Source organism: Acanthisitta chloris, unplaced genomic scaffold (genome assembly GCF_000695815.1).
Source record: "Acanthisitta chloris isolate BGI_N310 unplaced genomic scaffold, ASM69581v1 scaffold3966, whole genome shotgun sequence".
NCBI classification, from domain to species: Eukaryota; Metazoa; Chordata; class Aves; order Passeriformes; family Acanthisittidae; genus Acanthisitta; species Acanthisitta chloris.
In genome coordinates this window covers 36,994-55,022 of record NW_008679621.1, presented here as the reverse complement: position 1 = coordinate 55,022, position 18,029 = coordinate 36,994, and the positions used below count along the sequence as shown (strand labels likewise).

At 49.1% G+C, this 18,029-nt stretch overlaps 1 protein-coding gene across 1 annotated transcript in view; it reads left to right on the top strand.

Moving 5' to 3' along the window:
* Positions 1-18,029, top strand: part of COL27A1 (collagen, type XXVII, alpha 1) — a gene marked incomplete at its 5' end in the record, with an annotated part of 139,000 nt that overhangs the window by 97,716 nt on the left and 23,255 nt on the right. Inside the window, 8 exons of the mRNA XM_009077373.1 lie at positions 25-69; positions 240-284; positions 506-559; positions 1,367-1,420; positions 3,730-3,783; positions 5,385-5,438; positions 6,202-6,255; positions 8,114-8,221. Of these exons, the coding sequence (XP_009075621.1) occupies positions 25-69; positions 240-284; positions 506-559; positions 1,367-1,420; positions 3,730-3,783; positions 5,385-5,438; positions 6,202-6,255; positions 8,114-8,221 (468 nt within the window). The remainder of the gene's footprint in view (positions 1-24; positions 70-239; positions 285-505; positions 560-1,366; positions 1,421-3,729; positions 3,784-5,384; positions 5,439-6,201; positions 6,256-8,113; positions 8,222-18,029) is intronic.

Here is an 18,029-nt window from a genome sequence, read left to right as displayed (position 1 = left end):
AAGTGTCTTCTTTTTGTTTTGCAGGGCCGACCAGGGGAGCCAGGAAGGATAGGGCCAGATGGGCTGCAGGTATGTCCTCTGTGAGAGCCAGAGCCTGGCAAACCTGGCATGGTGTCAGACCCCATGGAGGCACCCACATGTACACAGTGCCCCAGGGAGCAGCAGCTTCTCCTGGCAGAAACACCACAGGTGTGTCAGCATGTTCCCAGCTGCTAATTGCTGTAACTGTGTGTTCACAGGGGAAGATGGGGGAGACTGGGGAGACTGGAGCACGTGGCTTCCCAGTAAGTGTCCATCCTTTGTGCTTCTTTGCATAACCTTACTTTCACTTAAGTCCATAAATTTTGAGTCCTGGTCTAGGAGAAAGAATTTGGACTGTCTCACACTTAGAGGGCCATCTCCCCACTCCTTTTCCTGGAACACTTGTGAGATGCATGTTACTGCTGAGAGGCATGAAAGATTGCTGCAGGGCTCGAGCTGACCCTGGTGGTTTTAATTTTTCTAGGGTATCCAAGGACCTTCTGGACCTCCAGGAGCAAAAGGGGCTCCAGGCGACCCGGCAAGTGTCTTATCACTCTCTCTTCATCTGTCTTTCCTAGCACACACACACACACACACACACACACACACAAACACTTCATTTCTTTCTCTGTCTTCTCTTCCCCACCACTTATCCCATTTCCAGCTTCTCTGTCCTTGCCAGAGATGTGAAAGACTTGGCTAGATTCCTAGGAGCCATAAGGAAACACAAGGTCAGACCCCTGGAAAGCAAAATTGGGCTATGGATCAAGCAGGAAGAGTGTAGGATACAGCCTGGGATGGATTTTGGAAGGGAAGGAAAGGTAGAAAAGAGGGTGAGGTTGAGTCTGGGACAGGATCAGATATGACAGGAGGAGTTGGAATGGGCTGGTAGCTAGAGTGAAAGAGGGACCAGTAGGGATGCCAATATCAGAGCTGAGCCCACAGCTCTGGAGGAGGCACTGGGGGATGGCAGGTGGACACAGACCTCAAGGAGGGCCAACAGGACCACCAAAGCAGTAAGAGGGATCTTCTCCTGCTCTCTGTGTCTGTGGGGGACATCCTGGACTGTGAAGGCAGAGGGTGAACCAGGCACTTTCAGGTTGCCAACTGCAGTTGGTTTAGATGGGAGCCAGGAAGATGAAGGGTCTTCTGAGGTCTTTGCCTGTTAAGGTGCCTCAGCACACCCATTGCTGACTTCTCCATCTCACTGGCTGTCTCTTGCATGCTGCACAGCACCCCTGAGATGTGGGAGGGAATTGTGTTTTTTCTTACAGACCATGGAAGTGATGGCCCTTCAGAAGTTAAAACAGTTGTATTAAAAGAACCTTGTGTGTCTCTTTTTCAGGGGCCACAAGGACCACAGGGGCCACCTGGGCCTTTGGGAGAAATGGGGCACAAGGTAGGTCTGATCTTTTCTCCTGTTTGTTTTCTCCACGTGTCAAGAGTGGCAGGACTGAGGGAGGAGTAAATGTGCAGGGGCACAGCCTTGCACACCTGCAGGTGTGGAATGAGTAGGAAGGATTTCTCTGAAGTCTGAAAGTCAGCTGCCAAAGCAGTGGAAATCAGAAATTTAAGAATCATCACAGGCCATAGACACCCAGTTGGTAGATATCCAGACCCATCTTCACAGCAAGAGAAACATTTCAAAGGTGACCACAGCAGGGACCAACTGTTCGCACCAGGGTGCAGAGTCAGGGACCCAATACAATAACAATTCCAACTGAAAACTGGTCTTTCCCACTCCCCCGTGCTGCTGCTGCCACAAGACAGGTTTGCCAGCCTGCCTGGATTGCCATGGCAGCCCCAGCACACACCACAGCAGCCAGTGGAGGCAGCTCAGAGACCTTCGCTGCTGACGGGGCCGTTGGGCTGTCGTTGCCATGAAGCAGTGGCACAAACATCCCATAACCAAGCAGCAGCTGCCAAACAGTGCCCCAGCAGAGTGCAGGAGATGCCTCCATGGTTTCCCCCAACTCCTCTGCAGTCTTGGCTTGATTTCACTCCACCTTGAACTATTATACTCTTGGCTCTCTATACCAGGTGTGCCAGTTCCCCTTGGGTAGCTCCTTTCCACAGGTCCTGAGCTGTAATACAGACATGATGTTTCACTCAGCAGCAAAGGTGGCTTTTAGTGCAGTCTATGCAAAGTGTGTGAGTCATGAAAGTTTCCATTCTCATGGCTGCTAGACTGGATGGAGCAGGCTCTCAGCGTGGTAAACCACACCGAGGAGCTGGAAAGCTGCTACCGAGCCACTCTGGATGTTGCCAACCAAGAAAGTACAGAGCTTCATTCAAATCTGTGACTCTTCCAGGAGCCTTTCTCTGCACTGGCACCTCTGGAGAAACCAAAGCAGGAGTTTTGCTTTCATTGGAGCTTGAGTTTTCTCATTGCGTGACTTGACCATTTGTTCACAAACCCAACACACACCCTGCTCCCTCCTCTGCTTGAATCCATTTCAGCAAGCCAGGAACTGGCTTTATTCCCTGGGCAGCTCCCTTGACTATGTGCTCTTTTTTCCTTTATTCCCAACTGTAAAAAGAAGGGAGATTGTTGTCCGGAATGCAAATATCATAAGTAAATAAACCACTCAAATCCTTTAAAGAGAAGCTTTAGTGTCCTATCTTTGAGCTTGTTTTACAGACTCTCATTCCCCATGCTTCCCAGAGGTAGGAGAAAATGTACAAGGATTAAAGCTGCCAGTAAGTCCAGTACTAAAGATAGCTAATGACTGTGACTTTGCTATCTCTGAGTTGCACATGGCCCTGGACACTGAGGGGGAACAGTTTGCAGGGTCATTCTCCTGTATTCCATCTTCCTATCTTCCTTCCCATGATTTTCCAGGTCAGGCACTCAATTTTGGCTCTCTGAGGGATTCCAAGCCCATCTACCAGGGTCTGTGCTCACACAGGAGCCAGACACTCTCTCTCAGCGAGTCCAGCCCAGAGACAGTCCTGGGATGAGATCTCTGATCCAAGCATCATCAATGCCTTTGGCATTTGATGTTCACTGGCCCAGTGCAGCCAGAGAACACTGGGTGTTGGATATTAAGGCTATAATCTAGCCAGAATTTGTCCTGGAGGGTTTGGTGCAACCTCACTGCTCTTGGCTCCCTTTAGCTGGCAGCACTGGTGTACCCCTACCTCTCTGGGAACAGGGGGCAAAGGCTCAGCTTGAAGCTGTGGCTTCTAGGGCAGCTTAACCCTCACCAAAATGAGATCAGTGGCATGGAGAAAGTGCTCACACCAGTGTTCCTGGGGAAATGGGGCTGCAGGGAGCAAGAGCACAGCAAGCATTTTTGTTCTCCACTGTATCAGCCAGCCTGCTGGACCCTTGTGAAAAGATTTCAAGTCTCATTCTGGACCTTTCCCTTCTTTCCCAGCTAGTTTCAATGCTACTCCCCAGTGCAGTTACTAACCCTAGAAAGCAGAGGGGTTGGAAGGAGGTAGAGAAGGGAGCTTGGCAGAGAAGGCTGAGGACAGGGAAAGCATGAGAGAAGAGCAAAGCCCCCCAGGAACCAGGCACGAGGGGTACTGAGCCTCTTTGATGCTGTCTGTGTACCCCGAGCCAGCTCCAGGGAGGTAATTGCATTGCAACCAGGGCTTGGCTGTCCCTGGAGGGCTCTGCTAAAGGAATTAGGCCTTTGATCTTGCTTTCTACTTGGTTACAATGGTTTTTTTCATTATCTTGGGTCTGTTTCTTTTTCCCAGGGACCGCCTGGCTCAATGGGACAACGTGGCCTTGCAGGTGAACCTGGCATGAAGGTAAGAAAAACCTTTAGTGCAATTTCTCTCTCAGACCAGGGAGATAATAGCAACCTGTGTTCTTGCAGGAATGAGTGACATTACAGGTGCACCCTCCAGCAGCCAAAGCAGACAGTGTATTCAATAAAACATAGAGTTTAAAAAGTAGAATTGGGTCGACTTTAAGCCTTTGGTTACAAATTCCTGAGCCCCATTCCAAGGGGGAGGCTGTCAGTGCTGGGGAGAAGCAACATCTCAAGGATCTTCTGCCTCAAGAGCTACAAAGGGCCTTGGAAATGAAGTTCAGTTCTCTTGCTGGTCCAAATTCAGAGTGGAGAGGGGAGTCCTTGAGACCCAGAGATCCAGGCAGCTTCTAATGTGAAAGAAGAAGAGTCTTAGAAAGGTTCCAAACTCACAAATACTCTCAGACCAGGTTCTGCCACAGTTTCCAAGCCTCAGATCTGTGGGACTTGAACCTCTCTGATGGTTATGGGGGAAGGGTGCCCTGCTCCAGACCATGAATGCACCTTCTTGTCCACATGGAAGGGCCTTTAAAAGCCATCTCTTTGTTTGAATAAGGTCCCTGTGCTGAGCAGCTCAGAGGGGTTTTTATTTTATCCTAACCCCCTTGGTTTGAAGGTTCACTCCTGTGAGCAGAGCTTTTGAACAGACTCTATGTAGGGATTAAATGCTATTTCCTCTGTGCTGCTCTTCACTCCCACCCTCAGCCCCATCCTTTGCCATGTTTTCCTTGGCAGATCTTCTGATACTTCACTGGAGCTACCGTGTCTTTGGCATCCTGATACTGCACGAGTGTTTCAGCTCCTGTGCTCTCCTGGCTGCCCTGCTTGGGAGCAGGACACAATGATTTGCACAGACATCCCTTTATCCCCTATCAGTGCAACACATCCTTGCTGGGAAGTCAAGGGTTGAGAGTCCCATCCTGCTCCTACTCCAAGCTGGAGGAGCTGCACCCAGACTGGTCTGGGCAACCATCACTTGCAGACCAGTTTGGTGTGGGATGAGATGTATGGACAGCTCAAACCTCTTGCTCCTGATGCCTCTGCATTTCCTGAGCTCTTTTCCTTGTGTAGCAGATAGCTTGGATGGGCACACACAGGAGGGAGCTGCCCCATGGGCATTGTACCCCCAGTGCTACCTTGCAACCTGGCAGTCACATCAAGATCCATGTGTTTGCCAGCTCCTTCAGTTCAGTCATTTTGGTGCCATCAAAGGCTCAGGTTCTTCCCCTGGGGTTGGGGCTCAAAAAACTGTCCATGTTTTTCTTTCTCGCTCTGGTCTTGTCTGCCACAATGCCACATTGCACCCAGCATTGCTGCTTGTCCACTGAAGGGCCATGCCAGGGAATACCTTCTGGCTCTGCAGCTGCAGGAAGCACAGAGCACTCCTTGACTCCTGTCCAGTTGAGCACCACTGCAACAGAGCCTGTGAGATGTGCAGTCCTATGCTGGGCCTTTGGAGCCCCTTGAAGGTGGAAGTGAATTTGTTTGTGTGCCAGAAAGAAAGAAAAAGTCAAAACAAGGGGTGCAATGGGAAGTGCTTTATGTTCACTTGCCATCAGTAAACAGCTTGTCTCCATGTCTGTGTTTCCTTCTTTTCAGGGTGATCCTGGCCAGCTGGGAATCCCTGGAGAGCAAGGGCTCATTGGTCAAAGAGTGAGTATGGTCATCTTCTGCTGGGGCTTCTGAGCCTTATCAGATCACCAGAGGCTCTGTCCCTGCTCCCCAACAGCCTGGGCAGGCAGACCCAGCTCTGGGCACCCCACAGCCCTCACAGCCTCTGCTCCTTCTGGGGTAGTGGAAGCACCTTCCTCACACAGCCTGTCAGCCTGAGCTCCCCAGCCTTCAGCAGCCCCTCAGGAGCCACAGTGACACTGTGGCACCCTCCTGTGTGAAAGGGGCAGTGTGGGAACAGATGTGGGAACAGACTCCTCCTGTTTGCCAGAGGCTGCGTCCTCACAGGGCAGGGGGTACTGGAGCAGGAGGAGGCATTAAACAGGGAAACACTGGCTACACTGTGCATGCATGGGAGGGAGCTGGGGTGGGATGAATGCATGGATTGAAGCTGGCAGGGGCTGTGTCCCTTCTCAGGACTGAGGTCAGTTGTTGGAGCAGGATGGGGAAGCCCCAGGTTAAATGAATACAGGCTGAGCTCCTTTTCACACAGGGAAGGTCTTCCCACAGGCCAGTAATGGGTCCATGGAGGAGAAACTATGGCTCAGAATAAAGCAAGAGGCTGAATTCCTGCTCTTGCTCCAGGAAGAGCTTGTTGAGCGTTAGGGTATGAGATAGGACACGTGTCAGAGTGCAGTGCTGGGCTCCCATCACTGCAGCCTGGCTGCTGCCATGAGTCAACTGCAGAAAGCTCAGAGAAAATCATGCTTAGGCTCAGCCTGATGGTGCTTGTTTCTGCCTGCAGGGAGAACCTGGGCTGGAAGGGGACACTGGGCCACCAGGGCTGGATGGGGTCAAGGTAAGCCTCACTCCTGTGCTGTGTTTCAGCTCTCACACACATCTCTCTGCACTCAGATGCCTGTGATTCCTGGGACTAGGATGCAGCCAAGGGTGTTATTGGGTCCTCTGTGCAATAAACCTCTGCCCTGCTCTCTCTAAGAACTACTTTTCTGCAAGCACACGGAACAAACTCCTCCTGTTTCACTCCTCTGCCCACATTTTTGGCATCTGATCAGATCTCCAAAAAGGTCAAGTTCGTCAAAGTCTGGTTTCCAGCAATTTGTCTGTTTTATTTGAGTTGTTACAGATCTTATTTCCAACTAATCAGGAATTCCTGGGCCTGGCAAGGGAAATGAGGAATTGTCCATCACTCTCTCCTGCACCATTGACCAGAACTACGTTAGCAAGTAAAGAAACCAGACCCCCCTTCCCCTTGGCAGAGCCCCAAGTGCCCACTCAGGGCTCACTCTGTATCTAGCTGCTGGGAGTTTGCTCCCCTGCCTTTGGAACAGGACCTGATTCCTGTCCCAGCCTTTCCAAACAGGCCAGTAATTTTGTTCCATGGAAAGAAAAAGCAGCAGACCCCACAACAATGCAGTTTATTGCTTCGTTCTGGTTAAACTATTTGCCATGTGGCTCTATTGCTGCTTATCTCTGAATGTTGGACCAAAAACTCTTCCTTAAAGACAGTCAAGGCTTCTGTATTCTCTTGCACCACTGACTGTCGCCAAGAGCTCTTGAAGCAAACCAACACTTTCCAACCCAAACGTGTCTCTGGACAGTTCACCAGATGTGTCTCTGCCCTTTAACCAGAGGAGATGTTGCTGAGCACTCACTAGTGCAGGTGCAAGTGGAAAATGATTCAGTTGAGGCTGGTTGCTGCAGGTGCTGCTCTCAGTATAAAATTGACTTTTTTGATTGTCTCTACATAATTTTAAGTAATGGTACTGAATAATACAAAATATTTTCAATATTTTATTTATCTTGATACAAGAAAAACAGCTCCAAACTTACTACTTCTAACTCTTACACTTCTGTGATTGTATTTCTGGTCTGCATTCCAGCTGGTTGCTCTTGTCCCATACTGAAATTTCATTATCTGCCAGATTTTTTCCTGAATTTCAAAGGCTCTTTGCACTTGGGGAGTTTAAGGAAAACTTCTTCACTGAAAGGGTGGTCAGGCATTAGAGCAGACTGCCCAGGGAAGTGGTGGAGTCATCATCCCTGGAAGTGGCACCAGGGGACATGGTTTGGTCATGGTTGTGACAGTGCTGGGTTAACAGTTGGACTTGTTATCTCAGGAATCTTTTCCAACCCAAATGATTCTATGATTCTGTCATTTTAAGAACAGTGATTGGACACAATACCTACTGCTTGGACCACAAGTCCTTCAGAGGGCACAGTGACACTGATTCGCAGAGCGTTTATTTGCGCTCTGGGCTGATTCCCATTTGGCAGTGAAAGCCAAGCAGCCACTCCAGACAAACCCAACCTATTAAAAATCTTTCAGCATCCCAAGCTCAGTGCTTCTGAGTGAGGCAAGGGAGACTTTCACATCTTGTCTGCCTGCCTCATTCACGTGGGAGGTTCAGGCCTAATTGCAGCAGAAGGAAAGAGGTTCAGGTTACCCTGTGTAATGGGGGAGTTCCTTCTCCTCCAGCCAAGAGATTTTAAAGACAAGAGACCTAGTTTTGCTCCTTTTTTAAATGTCAAGTGTATAATGACTCATCCTCATTCATCCTTTTGCTTACAGGCTCTCTTCCTCTCAGGCTCCTGAGATATTAATTATGTGGTGGGTTTTTTCCTTGCAAGAGCCATGTACAGTGACCCATGTATTGTGTAGCTATGAAAACCTCCCACTCTCCTCTCTTCCACAGGGAGACAAAGGAGAGCAAGGCCTGGAGGGAGAGAAAGGAGAAAAAGGCAGTGAAGGACTGAAGGGAAAAGAAGGCCCTCCTGGATATCCCGGCATCACAGGTGTCCGAGTGAGTCTGAGAAACCAGCCCTGGGCAATCCATGGGTTCCCTGCAGCAATGAGTGTGTGAGCCAGGACACTGCTTAGGGCAGGAGGTCACCTGAGATGTGACGTGTTGCAAGTGTTGCCGTAAAGTAAGTTCTTTTGGGGAAAAACTGCATCAAGGAGATGGTTTGGTTTTTCAGTCGGGATTCACACTTGAGATGTGGATCACTTCTCTGGTCTGCTGTGGGATTTGGGATATAGTGCCTCCCTCCTGCATCTGTAAGATGAGCCATCTCACAAGGTGGATCTGTAAGATGAGCCATCTCCCAAGGTGGATCTGTAAGGTGAGCCATCTCCCAAGGTAAGATGGACTATCTCACAAGGTGTTAGAGAGGGAGGTACAGAGCATTGCAAGGGGCAGAGTTTCTCCTGGCTGCAGCACAGGTCTTGTCCCTTGTGCTGCCAGAGAACACACCAGCTCCCACCCCACACATCTGTGGGAAAGGAAGGAGTAGCCCCAGTTTGATGGCAGCTCTGAAATCCCAGCCTGGGGAGGGTGGGAAGCATCAGGGCAGGCAGGTACTGCCGAGCACTGGGTGGATGCTCAGTGCAGAAGAATGCTGGATTTTCCTTTTGGTGCTGTTGTGACTGCCTAAAGGAGGGAAGGGAGAAGGGTGTGAGGGGCTGGAAGCAGCAAAGGAGATGGATTTATGTTATTTTTGGGCTGAGGTTGGGATTTGAGCACTGACTCGACTAGAAAGTGGAAACATTGGCTTAATACTGTGGTGCAGCACCATAAATGTGCAGAATAAGCCTCTAGTCCTGCCCCAAATAAGGCCACCCTTGGCCACAGCCTCTGTAGCCATAGGGAGCCCTTTCAGGATTGGGACCACACCACAGGCCAGGGTGGTCCCAGCCCCCCAGCTCCCTCCCAGCTGCAGGCTGGCACAGATGGAGAGTCACCCTCCATGTGCTGTACTTCTGGCTGGTTCACGTGTTTATATTGTGCATGTTTTAAGAACCAATAAAAACACTAAAATCATGCAAAAGCCATATTAAGTTATAAAGTATAAAATATAGATTCTCTCAGACTCTGCTGTCTGCCAGTATGTGCCTGGGAACATGATGCTGTTTTCTGTTTTATTTCTAAAAAAAAAAAAAAAGAGTCGTCGATAGAGCCAAGATTCCTGCTCATAATCACTCCCTTTTGTTTTTTTTACTGGCGAGTGCTGTATTTCCATCTACTATTTTAATATGCTTCTTTGTATATCCTTATGCCTAAACTCAAGCAGACTTTGAGACCTGCATAGGCTCCAGATAGTGCTGTCTCCCTTGCCAAATGCTGTTACCTAATATACAGGCTGGTGTTCCTGTGCTCACTGAGGTCATTTAAATCTGGAAGTCCTCTGACAGAAGTACAAATACTTTTTCTCTTCCCATTTTTTTCTTTTTGAGACTTCTATTATTTCATGGAGAAAAGGTGCAAATATTAGTGGGATCTTCCTTCTGTCAAGATAAGGTTTACAGCTCAGAGATGCAAACCTCTAGAGATAACTGCAACCCACTCCTTTCCAGCTGAGGGGTGGAAGCTGGAATATCCAGCCAAGCCATCCTCTGGAAGACATACCACAAAAGCCACTACAGGCACAGCCCTCCACAAACTGCACCATGCACAGAGAGGTTTGAGGCTGCTGGACAAAGATAGCAAAAAATCTTGTCAGGGAAAAGTTGTGAAGGTGTTCACCCAAGGGCGAATGTCAAGGTTGCACAGTGACAAACTGCTGTCCAGGATTTGTAGGGTGGCATGGAAATTGCTTGGGAAGGTGTTGGAGGCACTTGGATTGCAGGGAGGAAGCCTGTTGGGTTTGGATGTGCTGCAGAGACTGTTGCATATGGTTTTAATGCATCAGATGTGATACTGTTACGCTGCGTGATGCTCTAAGTGGTTCTAAGGAGAACTTTATCCTTAGCTGTTGCATCTTCATTTGGTCTCTCCTGGCATGACACTCAGGAGTCCTTATATCTGTGCTTCACTGCATTACTGCTTGGATCCACTGATGTTTTCCTGCTCTAGAGATGTTTGCCTCTACTCCAGTATTGGGCTATCCTGCTCGGCTACAAAAGGGACAGGGGAAAGGTTGATGCTTCTGTGCCATTAGTGGGAGAGACACACACACAGGGATCTGTGCAATTACCTGTGCCAACAAACTGACATCCAGCTGGGATTGTGTAGCTCATCTTCTGCTTCTGGAAGAGTCTCATGTTAGCCTTGAGGAAGCTGATGCCTGTCTGCAGTCATGGGCACAGAGACAAACTTCTCCTCCACCTTGGCTTGGCCCTGAGTTACACCAGAGGGGACCCACAGGGACATGTCCTCCACAAACAGCAACAGGCTCTGGAAAAACCCTTTTCATCACAAGTCCCTGCAGCTACCCCACTTCTTGAAGATTTAACCTTAACACCAAGGACATGTTTAGTCTTAATCTTTACTTTGCTTATGTCTACAGGAATGTGGCACTTCACTATCAAGTGTCCTCATGACAGACATAGGAAATGAGGTGCCTGATTGCTCTGAAATGATCTGACTTCACTGCTGGTGCATTTTCAGCCCATCTTGCACACACTGGCCTGGGGCAGAGGCCCAGTGCTGGCAGCGCCCTGCGCAGCCGTAGAACAGGTAGGAGCTGGAGAACTTGGCAGGACATGTACCAGCTCACACCCCGTGTGGCAATGGGCCAGCATGAGGGCTGGAAGGAGGTTAGTGGTTCTTGGGTCTGCACAGTCCTAGAGCTTCCTGGGAGCTGGTAGGTGGCAGGGATACACTGGAGCACCTTGGAAAGCTGGAGGAAGCACAAAGAGTCTGTGCTGCTCTTCCAGGTCATGCAGAGAGACATTGACCCAGTGATCTGTGCCTACAGCAGGGACACATGTGGCTTTGCTGAGCAAGGCTTCATTTTCCAGAAAGCCATCCTGGTGCTGATAATGCATGACCTCCTGAGCATGACCAAACTTCCCTCAGCACGCAGGAAACATTTTTCAGAGATCATTAGCTTTGCCTTGGCTCAGCCTTTTCCAGTATTAACATATCTGAAAACCTGTTTCCACTGTGGTTTTGAATCTCAAACAGCAAAGCAGCAGGGAGGCCCCAGCCGAGTCTCCAGGGGTAGTTTGTACGTGTTTCAAAGCCAATGGATTTCAGCAAACAAACCTGGCAGCTGAGATGGTCCATGAGTCTCACAGCTGTGGCTGGCACAGCTCAAGACAGCTGGAGCTGAGATAAGTGAGTATCCTCTATCTTTTGGTCACTCTGTCCAAGTTCACACTGCTCCGTTCAATTCCAGTTCCTGCTCAGTGGAGGATTGTGCCAGTTGTCCCTCTGGTTATAAGAGAGAAATCAGAGGACTAGTGCAAGATCAACTTGAGATTTCAAAACTCACATCAGAGATGTGCACCTTCCCTGAGCTGCCAACTCGCATATTATCTCCTCCCAGTGGTTTCCATCTTCTCTAATCCTAACTTATTGCCTCCACTTGTCCTTGATTCTCTTCTGGGCATGGACATTTGTCCTCTGGTTGGCTTGTTTGAGCAGAAAAGGGCTGAAATTCCCTTCCCCTCACAGAACCCCAGGGGCTGTTTGGACATCTGCATTCAGAGAGACTGGCTGGAGACACAGACCCCAGGGTCAACAACGTGGGAAACAGCAGCAGGAGGTGTCCCTTGGCGATCCAGGCTTTCTGAATGGGAAAAGCAGGACAAGGATATGTCTCTGTGTATGAGGGAAGATTGGAAGGTACAGCAGCCTGTTGAACCTGAGCGAGGCATCCATCAGCAATGCAAGTGTCCTAGTGTGGTTTGCCAAAAGAAAAAGATAGTTTACCTGCTGGCCTGTAAGGCTGTGAAGGGATAGTCCACAAAGCATGGAACACCAGGAGAACAGCACTGGAGAGTAACATGCATTGACAAAGGATCTGGCTGCCCATCAGTGCTGCCCAGCACAACACAGGATGCTAAGAGCCAAAGGTCAATCACTGGTGTGCGACCAGCAGCATGGTCAAGGGCAAGTGGACCCTGAGAGCAATCTCCCCCACCAAAAGTGCTCCCCTCGGCTGCTTCTCCTCTCCACCGGCAGAAAACACGAATTCCAGCCCTTCCCTGGGAGGACAACAGATCCAGCAGTGGCTGAGGAAGGCCCAAGCCATTTGGCAGCAGAGAGGTGGTGGGTTTCCAGCTACACTCCCTGGCTTTGCACTGCGGTTTTCGTAATGTGCTGGTTGTCATACATGGCAGACATCTGATAGCAAGGGTTTTACAGTTCCAGGAAAGCAATTGGAGAGCCTGGAAGTACCGAAATACAACATGCTCTGAAACAAGAAAATCCCTCATTGTTCAGCAAAACTGGGAGTCAAGTTCTTTTTCCACTTCCTTTTTAACCTGAAATCCTATCTGCAGTGTCATTCAAGCCACGTCAGGACTTGAAAAGCTTTGAGCCAGACACTCCAATGGCCTAAATCACCATCAACTATTACATCAGAGAAGAACTGGCTGTGTGTGCCGGCCCTGCTGCATGGTGCAGATGTGCACCATCAGCCCAAAAGAGCTTGAAGGGTTATAAATCCTTTTGCTCTGGCGCAACAAGATCCAAAGTCCTTTCATTCGCTCTTCAAGAGAGTAGAGCGAAAGAGCTGGGCTGGGGTGGAGATCTGAGAAGGCTTTTTGAGGAGAATTCCCAGTGCTTTGGAAAGGATCAAGCCACTCTCCAGCCCAGTACAGATCACAGAGTGAACTCGTGGTTCTTGGCTCCAGCGCTGTGGTCGCAGCCACATCATTCCCCTGAGCAGCACCAACCTCACATGCAGCACTGCGTGGTGTCCTGAGGATCTTCCTTGTCTCTCCTTCGTCTGCAGGCTACAACCCTGAAGAGGAAGGAGAACTTGCTGGCCAGGATGGACCTTCTCTCTGAGCTAGCAGAGCTGCTCCAGCAATGGTGCAGTGTGGTCCCAGCTGAGATGGGACTGGTGTCTGTGCTCTGCAGTGCCAGGCAGAGCAGGAGCTCCTCCTCATCCAACACATTGCTCTAGCACAAAGTTGTCCAAACATCACTTACAGCAGAATTTGTCCCAGAGTGGTTTCTGCTCTTTGTTCTTTTCTGTTTCCTGCCACTGAAAACATGATTCAAAGGTTTTCTGCAACAAAGTTCCTCACCCTGCTGTCACTGAATCCAGCCATTCACTCCACACACATGAGCTCAGCTCAGCTGGCAGCACCACATCAGTTCCATGGCATTCAGCTCCCTGGAAGCACTGAGGCTGCCGAAGGACAGTCCTGGAGTCACTGCTGGTTTTAATCTCTGCTCTCCATGCAGGAATTTATGGTTTTTTGGATAATGTGCTGAGCTGTTGTTTCCTGGAAAAGCTGGTTTTCGTGCCCTGGACCATGGGCTGTCTGTGGAGCTCTTACTTGAAAGAAGTTTCAACTCCATCAGCTGAAGGGTGTGGGGTCACCCTCTGACTGAGCAGGAGAAGGAATGGAGCTCACTGGGTTTGGTGTGCATGGGAGGGCTGTGACAGCCCCAGCAGTGTCAGTGATAACAGCGACCTCCTCACACACAATCTGGGAAATGAGTAGTGTTGCTCCTAATCTTGGCCTTGAATAATGTGTTAGGAGTAGATGCACAAGCAAAATGACTTGCCCAGGGTCATGCTGGAGGTCAGTTGGTGGCAGAGCAGGACCAGGAAGAGAAGACACAACAGGCCATGCCCTACAGCCTTTCCAGCAGCTGCTACATCAGCAGGGCCAGTTCCTAGACTGGAGACCAGTTTCCAGAGCCAGAGGTGCTTGCACTTGGTCATGGGGTGTCCTTGGAGTATCATTATTCATGTGGAATGATATCCAGCAAAGCCATAAGCAGGTATTTGCCTTGCATCAAAAATCAGAGGTGATTAAATTTGCTCAGGAATGTAGTCAAACACGCTGAAACTCTTTGCTTTGAAGAGGATGAGAATGATGGTGATGCCTCTCCATGTAACTGCAGTCCCAGGTCTCTCTCCTTCCCCTTCTAGAAGCAACATGGTCATCCCTGGGCACCTCTGCCTGTAGCTGCAATCAGCTTCTCCTCTTGCTTTGATGATCGGTGCGTCACTGATGGCCCCAGGCTCAGCCTCCTGCATTTCTGTGGGAGTCTAAACATCACACTTTATGGAGAGGTATATGCTGGATTTTGTTGTTTGAGAGATTTTATTGAGTGGCATTTTTTTCCTGCTATTCTGCTCTCTGTGGCTCAGTCCACCAAATCCATTGAAACCTTTGGACTGGACCAGGGTTGCCTGTGAGCCCTGGGAGTCCTGCAGGGAATCACAGGATTCTCCCAGTCCCTGAGGAAGCACCACTTGCAGTGACTGAGGCTGCTCCCCAGCAGCCAAGGGGCCATTCACCCTCACAGCAAGTCTCTGCTGCTGGGGAAGGCAGGCTGATCCCAGCTGGTCTTCATTTAGAGTTAATAGGAGTCAAAATGAGCCAGAATTTGAAATAAATCCCTTCGACTTGGCACGGTTTCTTTCCTGACTCAGACGAAGGAGACGCACTTTTGGGCAGTTACTCCAAGATTCCCCTCCTTATTGCAAGAGAGGATTTCATTCCCCTCCCCTTCCACAACCCCAGGGCATCCTCGTCCTTCGAAAGGAAGATATTAACCCTTAGTGTCTGGGGGAGTGTGAATCATGGAGTGTAAATCGGAGTTATTTCTTCCCTGTCATCAGCTTCCAACACTGGCTCATTTCTGGAGTATTTCAGTGTCATCATGTATGAAAGCTTCACAGCTCAGTGCAGATGAGGGATTGCACTTTTTCTGCACTTCCTACTCATCCATCAAGCCTTTTGGTGTTACTTTTGTCTCCTGTGCTTCCTTAGACATGAGGAAATAGAGGCAAAGAGGAGGGGTAAAAAAAGGAATTTCCCAGAAAGAACAAATTAGTGGCAGTTCAGGGCTATCAGACCAAACCAGAGCAGCTCAGAGCACACAGCACTGCTCTGTACACGATTCTCTTTGCTGCTTAGAAAAACCAAGTTAACTAGACCTCCTCCTCCACAGAACCAAAAGCAGCACGTTTCAGAGCAACAGCTGCACGCAGATAAGAATTTGCTCTAAAGCAGAGAGTTTGGGATACAAGGTTTTGGGTTGGATTCCACATTTGAAGTTGAGGAGCTCAGCTGAAAGGAGAGTCAGAGTGATGCTGGCTGTAGTCTTTCCATCCAATACCTTTTTATAGGACTTCCCCAGCTTGCTGTTTCCTTGACTGCAGCCAGCCAGCTCTACCTGCACTCCCCACTCGGGTTCCCACAAGCAGGCCAAGAGCCCATTACTTCCCAGTCATCCCAGTGAAACCCTCTGAACCTCACAGTACAATCAGGTCTTTCTTCTCGAGAACAGTTGAGTCTTTCTTCTTTCCCCATACTCATTCAGGAGCTGCTGCCCTGTCTCCTCCCCTTCCAAACTACTGCTAGGCAGAGTGATTATGAAATGTGTTTCTTATAAATTCAAAACATTTATGTCTTCAAATGCCCAGCCCCAATAATCCCACTAATTTCCTGAGTGCTTGTGAACTGTCCTCCATGGGGGGAGGCTTCTCTCCATCAAAGTTTATTAAGTAGAGGTTCTCATATGGAGACATTGCTGAGCGGTAGGAAATTATATGGGGCTTTTTCATTTCCCTTTAAATGAGCTCACTGGCTGGGCCTGGACAATATGGGCATGGTCATCCTATGGTTCATGCTTCCTACCTTTATTGCTGCTTTAGTTTTCCTGCCCGTTCTATATGCAGTGCCTCAAACTATCACTTTTTTTTCTCTGTCACCATAGCCACCTTTTTCTTTACTCAGTAGCTGTATTCTGGCTCTTCTTTTTCCTCCTGCCTCATTTTTGGTAGGGAGGAGTGACCTCAGACCTTCAGTCAGTGACACCCAAAATAATCTTTGGGAATATGTTCCTGCTCCACAGCAGTTCTGAGCCATCCTGACAGGCTTTGGGACACTCTCCCATCAGTTCTGTATCCTTGAGATCTTCCCTCCTGTGCTGTGCCATAAGGCTGCAAGGACAGCAGGAACATGTCTACCCTCTGGAGTGCCAGGAGCCACAATTCCCCTGAGCCAAACCAGGATGGTGAGTCACATCTCAGTCACCACTGCCCTGGCCCCTGTGCCTGTAGCAGAGCATCACTGGGTGTGGGGAAGTTTGGGTCAGGACTTTAGCCCTGTTTGTTGTTTGGCTCTGCTGGAAACATATCTCTCTGCAGTTCATTCAACTTCCTTATTTTGTTTTTCTGGATGTTGTTGTTGAAACAGAGATTTCAACTGTTGATGTCTTGAGAATTTAAAGCTGAGCTGCTCATCTATTTGCTCCCACTAAACGTTATTGCTGTGCTGTGCAAGAGACCTGACACTGCTGCCAAGGTCATCAGCAGCTGAAAGACCCTTTTTCTCTTTCAAAATTAACCCATTTGCATTGAAAAACAAACCATCCATCTTTCCCTTAGGGGAATATCTAAGGCTATGCTAAAAAAACCCCAACTTCTAAATCTGTGTCCTTACTGAAGCTGTCATTGAAACTTTAAACATGCTGGACCTAAGATGGCAATTTTTTTGCTTCCCTTGGATATTTTGGCATACCTAAAGGCATGTGACTTTGTAAAACTGCTGCTTTGCACTGTCCCTGGTCAAGAATACCATTATCATCTGGAGGTACTGATATGCTTCTCTAGGGAAGAATGCAGTATGTGAAGAGAACTCGCTATTTAAAAATAATCCCCCTCATGGAAGAAGCTTGGAAAGGAGATTTGTTTTCTCAGCAAACCAATAACCCAAAGCATACACCAAAATGTGTACAAACCCCGAGAATAAAAGCTTTGAGTGTTCAGTGCCTCGGCACACAACCCAACTGATGTGAATCCAGCAAAGAGGACTCGGATTTCATTATTCTTATGTGTAGGCTTTTGTACATCTACTGCCCCTCATTGCTGGCTCTGCTGAGGGGAGCAGGAACCCTTGGAACCTTAGGAACTTCTCATGGCAATGAAAGAGGTACCAAAAGTTGCTCCATTCCTGATGTACTTTGGAGAGCCTGGATGAAGATACAATCTCATTGAATTTTGGTTTTTATCCTATTTTGTTGTTGTTCCCCCATTCTGGCCCTGATTTCCAACCCTGGAGAGATGAGTCAGAAGAACGGAGAGGAAAAGAATCTGACTCTTTTTTGAAGGCTACCAAAGTTGTTACTGGGCTTGTTATCACCTCTGTCACGTACGGCACGTGGCCGTCACTGATTTCTGGGAACTGAGCAAACCCCTGTGTGTATGCCCTGAGAACATCTGGGATTGCAACAGCAACCACATCTGGGTCATCACAACTAGAGAGATATCACATATCTGGGAACCCCAGACAAGTGTTGAACTGCCTCTAAATTCATCTGGGCAGAATTCCTGTGCAGTTGGAGAAAGCACATCCAGGAAAATCAGGCACATGGTAACCTTCCCACTCACCAGCAGAGCTGGCTGGCCAAAGTCCTAGAAAGTGTGCTGGGAGAGCACGGAAACATCCCTCGCTGGGGGAGCTTGTTCCCCTCGAGGAGGTGACTCAGGATGCAAGGTCTGAGCCACGGCTCTGCCGACGGTGCTGCCAGCGTGGTGTGACCCCTTTATTGGGACCAGCAGACGAGAGCTAACGGCAGCAAAGCAGGCTTGGAGGAAGGTCTCCATGGCTTACTGCAAGTGACAGCTCCTCTTCCTATCCCTGGCAGGAGCTGGAGATGCTGCCAATGGTTTTTTCCTCTGGCAGTGAGAAGG